At 50.8% G+C, this 9,229-nt stretch overlaps 1 protein-coding gene across 1 annotated transcript; it reads right to left on the reverse strand.

Annotated features, from left to right (window-relative positions):
* Positions 1 to 5,270: 5,270 nt before the first annotated feature.
* On the reverse strand, positions 5,271 to 7,521 carry PNMA8A (PNMA family member 8A). The gene is made up of 3 exons (XM_054588489.1): positions 7,397 to 7,521; positions 5,894 to 7,252; positions 5,271 to 5,394 (listed from the first exon to the last, which is right to left on the reverse strand). Exons 2-3 carry the CDS (start codon positions 7,161 to 7,163, stop codon positions 5,357 to 5,359), a joined length of 1,308 nt encoding a protein of 435 aa, XP_054444464.1. The 5' UTR covers positions 7,164 to 7,252; positions 7,397 to 7,521; the 3' UTR covers positions 5,271 to 5,356.
* Between the last annotated feature and the right edge of the window lie 1,708 nt (positions 7,522 to 9,229).

The following is a 9,229-nucleotide window of genomic DNA, read 5'->3' on the forward strand; positions in this document are numbered from 1 at the left end:
AGACCAAAACCTTTTTTTTTTCCTTCCCCTTAGTGTGTCATTATCTTTTGGCTTTGCTCTTTCCCTCATATAAAAATAATAATAATAATAGTAACTTTTGCCCTGACGGGTGTGGCTCAGTTGGTTGAGCGTCATCCTGCAAAGTGAAAGGTTGTCGGTACAATTCGCAGTCAGGACACGTGCTTGGGTTGCAGTTCAGCGCAGAGTCAGGGCATATGAGAGAGAGGCAGCCGATGGATGTTTCTCTTGCACGTTAGTGTTTTTCTCCCTCTCTTTCTCTAAAAATAAATACAATCTTTTTTTTTTTTTTTCAATTAAGTTTTCTGTGGTCACAGTGGCCGAGTAGCCAGGTTTCTTTCATGGCTTCAGGTTACATGAGGTTGGACCCCGCCCTGGGTCCCAGCTTTGGCCTACATCTATGTGAGGGGGACAGGCCTTTGCACTACGCCAGTGCACTCATCTCTGAAAAGCTTCCTTCCATTCAAGATGACCAATTATCCACTTATCTTTCCCTCTGTAACTCTTACAATTTCATTCTATAAACGCTTGACCTTTCTGCAATTAATTCTCTATTTAATAATTTTTTTAAAGATTGTACTTATTTATTTTTTAGAGAGAGTGGAAGGGAAGGAGAAAGAGAGGGAGAGAAACATCAATGTGCAGTTCCTTTTCACACGCCCCCTACCAGGGATCTGGCCTGCAACCCAGGCATGTGCCTTGACTGGGAACTGAACCAGCAACCCTTTGGTTCACAGGCTGGCATTCAATCCACTGAGCCACACCAGCCAGGGCCCTGCAATTAATTCTGATGTAAGGGGAGGCTTCTGCTTCCCCAAATATTTAGCTTGTTTTCCCAGCACCATTTTCTGAATAGTTCATCTCTCACGCCAATTTCAAACCCCATCTGTATCATAAACTGCAATCTTATATTTATGTAGCTCTGCTTCCAGACTCCATTTTCTCCCATTTGTCAGTCAGTACTGAGCTGTTTTCATTATTGAGGTTCATCGTGAAACATTTTAATATTTGACAGAGCCAGCCCTTTATTACCGGCCTTTCTCTCCATTTTCTGGTTGTTCCAGATTTTTCCTCCCTGTTCTCACACATTGACAGCCCACTTTGCACTGATAGAAAATGCCTCAGTTTAGCACACCCAGGATCTCAAGAGCAGTGGCAGGGGAATTCGTGCCCAGGAGTTTTGATCCTGAACATTCTGTCTGTGCTCGCATTCCTTCCTGAAGTGTGAGTCAGAGGAGAAACACTCAGAACTCGCCTGAAGCACGAAAGCAAACTACAGTCGCTGCCGTGAGCTACACGCTCTCACTGTCGTGCCGGAACATTCCCGCAGAGGCCGAGCTGCAGGGCTGTGCTTTCCTTGAGCGTGACCAGACCAGATGGGGACACTCTGCCAGCCCTCTTGTTCCCGCAACTACGCCAGAATGGGTGACCCCAGGGGGGAATTTTAAAAACTGGCCCTGGGAAAGCTACAATTCTTCTAACCAACATCAATCAGGAAGACTTCATTGAAACCCACGTCTCAGGGAGACAGGGAAAGCTTTCGTGCAATGTCTGCGGCAGAGCTAATTCACCTGCCGGTGAAGGTAACGTGGTTCCCACGTTTAACACGTGTGTTTGGCGTGGTGACTTTTTTAACGCGGGAAAGTACAACAAACCCTCACCTTACTCCCTCAAAAAAGGTCCATGATTCAGCTGGCAGATTTTTTAAAAATTGAGTTGAAATTCACATAACATTAAAAGTAACTATTTTAAAGTGTACAATTCGGGGACATTTAGTGCATTCACGATGTTGTGCAGCAGCCACCTCTGTCTAGTTCCAGAACATTTCCGCCCCCCCAAAGGAAACCCTGTACGCATTAGCAGTCACTCCCCATTTCCCCTGCCCCGGCCGGGGCAACCACTACCCTACTTCCTGTGTCCGTTGATTTGCCTGTTTCCACAGTTCACAGTAAGTAGAATCCTACAATACATAGCCTTTTGCGTCTGGTTTCTTACAGAGTTTAATATTTTGCAGGGTCTGCCACATCGGAGCAGGTACCAGGACTTCGTGACTTTTTATGGCTGAATATTGACTACTGAAAAAAAAAAAAAACCCAAACCCAGTATGTGTGCTTAGTTAGAAATTGACAAAGTACAGGAAACCAAAATAAATCCTGAAAGGACCCCCAGCCCCCAGCACCCGGTCCACCTGCCCTCCACCCCATTCCTCACTCCAAGGGTAGTCGCTGCAAAACATATTAAATATATATATTTATGATATATTAAATATATAGGTGTGTATGTGTATGTACCTTTCTGAAACAAACATGTGCATTTATTAACAGATATTATTGTATCATTATTCCATTTAAAAATGTTCAACAAGCCCTGGCTGGTGTGGCTCAGTGGGTTGAGGGTTGTAGATTTGATTCCCAGGCAGGGTCGCTGGCCAGGTCTCCAGTAGGGGGCATTCGAGCAACAACCATACTTTGATGTTTCTCTCCATTTCTCCCTCCCTTCCCCTCTCCCTAATAAATAAATCTTTTAAAAAATATTCAACAAAAAAGATCATCACACATCTCTTTTGCAGTATTGTTTACTAAAAAGTCAAGTTTGGACAGAACTGTGCCTCACTTGGTCCCATCCCTGGAACTCCCCCGACCTGTGGCCTTGGGAGGCTTGCCGAGTTGACTGACCAGCTGGGGGTAGAGGGAGTGACGACCTCTGGGAGGGACTTTAAGATCTTGGCTGAATAAGGCGAGGGCAGAGACCCCAGCAGGAAGCTTTCCCCTGGGTCTTTCCGGGGCGGACTCCAGTGCCCAGGCAGCCCGCAGTCCTGAGTCCAGCTTCCCTCTGGTCTCCTAAACGCCCTCCCTCCCTGACCACCTCTTACCCTTTTACTAAACCCCAACCTTGGCTCCTCAGGACCTGTCCCCTTCCTCAAATGTGAATTATTCCACCTGGAGCTCTCCCACTGATAGATGCATGGAAGTCTCAAGGGAAATTAAGATGCAGATTTTGGATAAACCCCGGAGGGATCCGGGCCCAGAAATGGCATTTAACAAAGAGCCAGGGACTCTGAGAAAGTGGCCCCCTGACTCAGGAGTCCCTAGCAGGGGCTCAGCAGCAGCAGGAGGTAACTACTAAGCTTTTAGCTGAAAACCTCTGCTTTTGTCTGACGGAAGGGGAGGCAAGGATTTTCATCACCCAGCTACTTTGAAAAATAAACTCTCACTTTCAGATAATTCACATCATCAGTTATCTGGTGTAGAAAACTTATAGAAACCCCAAGATCTGCTGGAGTGCCTTTCCCATTGGTGAAATGCCTTGAGCAAAGAGACACCTCATTGGTCCCTTCTCCCACAAAATGGAAGCTAGAAGCACATCTGACAATAGCTCGCATCCATTGTTCAGCAGGGGGAACCCTTTTCTCAAATTAAAAGTCCACGCCCCCTCCTCCTACAAAAGAGACTCCATTTTTAATTTGCTAAACTTTATTTTATAACATATGCACTGACAACTACCGATCATGGCGTCACTCTGTCCACACAGTGAAGCCAAATGGACCTGATTTTGAAATCAGGCACCAGAGCGCGGCAGGCTCCCGTCACCTTGAGTCCAGCCTGCTCCATGCTCTGTTCTGCACACGCCGAGGACACCCGTGATGCACGCAGATGAAGAGTTGCGCGTGCAAACGGCTCTTTTCCCCCTGCCTCTTCAGCAAGGCTCATGCAGGATTTTGAAATTGTCACAGGAAATTTGTTTTCAAAGTTGAATCACTAACAACATTTAACAACGGTTCACATTCTTTGTTATAAAAACTGAGGTCAGAAGAGAGACTGAAAACGCTGAGGGTTAAACACTTCCTGACAGAATACGGCGACTGTGAGGGCACTAACTTGCTCTCACACAACTGAAAATCGCAGCTGGTAGGACACGTGAACCACACAGTTATAGTACAAGGCATGCACGGGACTGAATTTCTCCCACTTCAGTGACATTTACAAAATTGCTTCTCATCAGTCACAGCTACAAAAGAATCATTTATACACAAATGGCAGAAACAATTCATTTGAGACCTGTACAGAAACAAGTTTACTTATGAAATCAAGGTAATATTTTGACAGTCTCCAACGTGATGGGTTTGGTTGACGACGTAAGTTGAGTAACCCTTTTTCTATTTTTTTTTTAATACAGGAAAAAATAGATCCAGATCCCATCTTTGAGCACACCCTGGGCCTCCTCAGGAGTTTGCAAACCAGTGATCTCAGGTAGCCGGTCCCCCCTCCGCATGCGCACGTAGGAGACATGCTATGCCAGTCTGTCTATTCAGAGGACAGAAACCAACCACCAATTTCTAAGAATATTTTTCCCTCTTACTACGACATCAGAAGTGTCTTCAGGCTCAAAGATGTTGAGTACATGGTGGCACTGGATGGAGTGAGCAGGGAAGCTGGGACAGCCTGTCTTTCCCTATGCATCACCCCCGCAGGTTCCTGACAGGGACTTTTCCCAAGTGGGAAATCTAAGGACCGTCTTTATTAACAGAACTTCAAACTGAAATACTTCAAGGACATTCTCTTTCCCCAAGACTAACTCTCAGGACCTTACCACCCTCGAGTTAGGTAACTGGGAGACAGAAGTTGAAGACTGGGAGGAGCAAGGACGCCAGGCCTGCATCAAAGATTTTGCCTTAACTTACCCTTGGTGGGAGCATAGAAGGTGACAGGAAAACACGGCCACCCTGCCCCAGAGATCGCCAGGCGCTGCCCAGGTCAGCCGGCCCCTCAGACGCAGGGAGAAAGGCCAAACATGGAGACGCGTAACAGTGGCCCTGCCTATGTGTCAAAGTGAATGTTCTAGAATGTTCCCAATCTACTTACTGACTCACCAACCTCAAAGGCCTGGAGGAGAGAAAAGCACAGGGGTACGTATACCTCCCCCCCCCCCCCAATTCCTCCCACCTAAGATCTCATGTAGCATTTACCTCTGAGAACCAGATATCTACGAAGTGGGTCCCTGCCCTGGCCGGGTGGGTCGGCTGGTTGGAATGTTGTCCCGTGCACCAAAAGTCTGCAGGTTTGATCCCCAGTCGGGGCACATGCCTAGGTTGCAGGTTCAATGCCCACTGAGGGAGCAGCATGGGAGCAACTAACTGACCAACGTTTCTCTCTGACAATGAAGTTTCTCTCTCTCTTTCTCCCTTCCTTTCTCTCTAAAATCAACAAACATATCCTCAGGTGAGGATGAAAAACCAAACCAAAACAAACTGGGTCCCTAAGCGAGTCAAAAGTATGGGTTCACTCAAAGACAAGAGAAAGCTTTGTTCCCAACTTGGAACTTCTTCCTTGGTCTTCTTTCAGGTCCGTGGTCCCCCAACTGAAAGCTTCCTGGGTTCTGTGGAGAAATTAAGACAGTTAAAAAGGTTAAGCAGGGAGAGGTGTCACCTGGAAATTTTTTTTACTTCCTGGAACTTCCTATCCCCCAACCAGGCCTCCAGAAGGCTCCACCCTGAAAGCCCCTTTACCCTGACAAACATTTTAACCCCAAACCCTTTGATGCTCTTGGAGGGAGATGGTCAGAAGGAGTGGCAGAGTGACCTGAGAATATCACACAACACTCACCGAGACAAAGATTTTGGCTTTGCTCTGGCATCTCCTGCCCCCAGAGGTGTCCCCACTGTGGCCCTGTGGGGCTCCGAGGATGGAGAGCAGGGCTTTTGCCCTCTAAATCCTCACCTGGGGTGTCACCCGCCTCCTCCACTGCACTGGGGTCCTCCTCACTGACCGTGTGACCTGCCGCCCCCTTGGGCTCCTCAGCCCCTACCTGCCCCTGCCGCCCCTCCCCCCATCATGTGTGTTGACACAACCCAAATGACTTCAGCTATAATTCTCACCATGAGGGGAGTCTTCTGGCTTGACCTTTGCACCCTGTGATGTTGGGGCTGGCGACTCGGCGGGCTGTGGGCCTTGAGGGGCACTCTGAACTGACACCCCCCTTCTCCAGCCTGGCCCTTTCTTTGGAATCACTGGCTTCTTCTTGGCATCTTCCACATCGACATGGACATAAGAGATGGGGCCCAAGCTCACCTTCTTCTTCTTCCTCACGAGGGCCAGGCTCTTGGCAGAGGCACAGCACGCGGCCTTCTTCCTTGGGGGGCCCTCACGACCACCATCCTGGTCTGACTCAGGGGCAGCCTCTGTCCCGGCCTCCTGAGGCGCGGGTCTGGGAGACTTCCAAGCACATTTCTCCGCAGGCTTCTTCAAAGCCGACTCCTCTGGCTTCACACAGGGCTTTCTGTTGCTCCTGGTGTGTTCTGACACCTCCCTGTTTTCACCATCGCCGGCCTCGGGATCCTCCAAGGAGGCAGAGCTGCTGGAAGGGTGGCCTCCGGGTTTCTTCCAGGGTACTGGTTCCCGCCTGGGTTTTTTTTTCTGCTTCCTTCTCCTGGAGCGATTCTTAGCTCCAGCCTTAGGAACCAAAGGTTTGGGAGGGTCACCTTCCTCTTCCGTGTCATTCCAGCTGTCTGGGTTCTCCACCTTCTGGGCAGGGCCCACCTCAGCAGCCCTCCCTGGCTCCCTCTTGACCTTCCTCCCGGCTGCTGCAGCGGCTGCTGCCACCTCATAGGCCTCGGCGGCCTCCAGGGCCCTAGCTTCCTCCAGGCTGCGGATTTCTGCATCCATGTGTAAGATGATTTGCATCACAGCCCCCAGGAGCACCCCCAAAGTTTCTGCCCAGTTCTCTTCAGGCGAGCTCTGGTTCTGGGGCTGCGGCGGAGGGTCGTTGTTGAGCTGGAGCAGGCGGACCACATCCTCCTGGGTGCGGCCCTCGGCATCCAGGAATTCATTCAGGTTCTTTAAAAACTCTGCATCCTGGGTGGGGTCTCTGCAGACCACTCTCCAGGCACCCCCCCTTCCCGGAAACTCCCGGGGAATGGCCCTCAGACTCACACCCTCGCCCACCTCAACTAGGGCGGCTTTGGCATTCTCTTCCCTCAAAAAAATCTTGTTGAGCACGAGGTACGGGCCCAGCGGAGAGAGGACCCCATTCAAGGTCTCCTCAATTTCCGCGTGGCCGCAGTCCTCCGGGATGCCTGTGACCAGGAGGCACCTGTGGATGTCCGCATCCATCCCGCGGCACCAGTCCTCCAACAGGTTCATCGTCATGGTCGCAATCACTCGCCAACGCTAACTGTACGTGCAAGGAAGAGTCTGCCAGATGGACTGGGGCAGCCGGGGTCCCTCAAATATGAATCCTGTACCGGGACAAGAGAAGGAGGTCAGATTCCCAGGAAGACAGCCAAGCTCAAAGGTCTTAGCGGCCCCCTCCGCGGCTGACCGCCAACAAGGCCTGGCGCTTTCCCAGGGCCCTCCTCCCGAACCGGGCCCGGGGTGCTCACACGTGTCCTGGGATCCGCCTAAAACCGCGCTCGGCCCGCCCCGGGGTCTGGCTCTCAGCCCGCTGGTGGAAACCTGCCAACCCCGCCTCCGAGCGCCCAGTAGGGCCCCGCAGAGCCGCCGCCTCAGGCCACTCCGGCGCAGCAGCTCAGCTAGCGGCGGGAGGAGAGGAAGCTGGCGTCCGCTCCGGTCCGCTCCGGTACTGGCGAATCACGCAGCGTCCCGCCTCGATCTCCGCAGCTGCGCCGCGCTGAGACCGGCGTCGCAGCGCGCGCGTGCGCGCTTGCTTCCGCAACCTACGCCCGCCAAGCAGCGCTCATGGTCTCCATGACAACCGCCAGTTGCGGGCTTGGGGGCAGGGGAGGGGGGACGGGAGCGCAGAAAGCAGCTCTTCACGCCGTTGCGGAGCCAGGCGTTTTCGTACACTCCGAGTGCCCCTCCAGGCCTACTTTTTCCACCCTCCTACGCTCGGCATGGGCCTGGGGTACAGGGGTCGGGGACAGACTTCCGAGGCTGCACCAGGTAGACCTCCGAATTCTGCTTTCCTGCTGGGTTCAGTCAGCGTGCCTCCTGGAAACTAGAAATCAGAGGGCCGAAGGCAACAGTGGCCTTAATCCCGCTTACATTACTCTAACAAAAGCCACAGCTCTTGAGAGGAGCCCACTTAAGCCACGGTTCCCGGATTCCAGAAATTTCCAGAAACTTCTTGCTTCCCCCCCCCCCGCCCCCCCCCCCAAAGCCTGTGGATTTTGTCACCTTTCCTTGTTGATGTTCTCAGCTTGTTGCCCACAGGCAACAGCTCTGATGGTAGTTAGTTAAACACAGTGACTCATTTTGAGTTGCCATGTTTCCTGCCAGGCCCCCACCTATCAATGCCGCTTGCAGGCTGCGCAGCTTTAGACAAGCCCTCTCACCTCTTGGAGCTCCTTCCTCTTCACCATAGGAACACCAATAAAAACCTTCCTGATCAGAACATTTTGAAGATTCAGGGAGATTACATAGGAAAAATGCATGAAGCACAGCTATGGCTGGGATCTCCAACCAATATCTGTTCTTGGGATTTGGTTTGGGAATTGGCCTTGGCAAGGCCAAACAGCCAAATACCTATCCAATTGTCATCTCTGCCATCCCTGAACTTGGGCTTAACCAGTATTTGTTCCCTTTACATTTCATGCAAAAAATAAAATTTAAAAAAAATTGTCATTCAAAATGTTAAACACTTTAGCTATAACTAGAATTTACAAATCTCATGTTGTTCACATGTTGCAATTCTGTGAAACGGCTAAAGAATGAACATACACACCATTATGGGGTGGTTTTAAAACACAGCCCTGAGATGTTTGGCCTTCCCCTGGCTGAGAGGTAGGAATCTATGTCCCCTCCGCTTGAATCTGAGCAGACTTGTAACTGCTTTCACCCACAGAGTGAGGTAGAAGGGAAATGATTGAACCAAGAGAGGATTTTGGGAGGGACCTATGTGATGTTGCAGGCTGGGTTATGAAAGGCCAAGCAACTTCTTCCTTGCTCATTGGGACACAGTCATTCTTGGGTCCCTAAGACTCCAAGGGAGGAGTTCAGCTATCCTCAGCCTGGCGTGCTGTGAGGAAGCCCATGCCCTGCGTGTGTGCTGTAGTCCATAGATCCCTGCTGAGTCCAGCCCTCAAATGCTCTCCGCCCAGGCACCAGACATGCGATTAAAGAAACTGCTGGATAATTCTAGCCCCCATCTACCTGAGTCACTCCCCAACCATTTGAGTCACATTTACATCTTCCCCGTTGAGGTCCAGACATCGTGCAGCTGAAAGAAACCATCAATGCTTCGCCCTGCGTGAATT

The sequence above is a fragment of the Pteronotus mesoamericanus genome, unplaced genomic scaffold (assembly GCF_021234165.1).
Source record: "Pteronotus mesoamericanus isolate MK-2021 breed Mesoamerican mustached bat unplaced genomic scaffold, CSHL_Meso_final scaffold_137, whole genome shotgun sequence".
Lineage (NCBI taxonomy): Eukaryota > Metazoa > Chordata > Mammalia > Chiroptera > Mormoopidae > Pteronotus > Pteronotus mesoamericanus.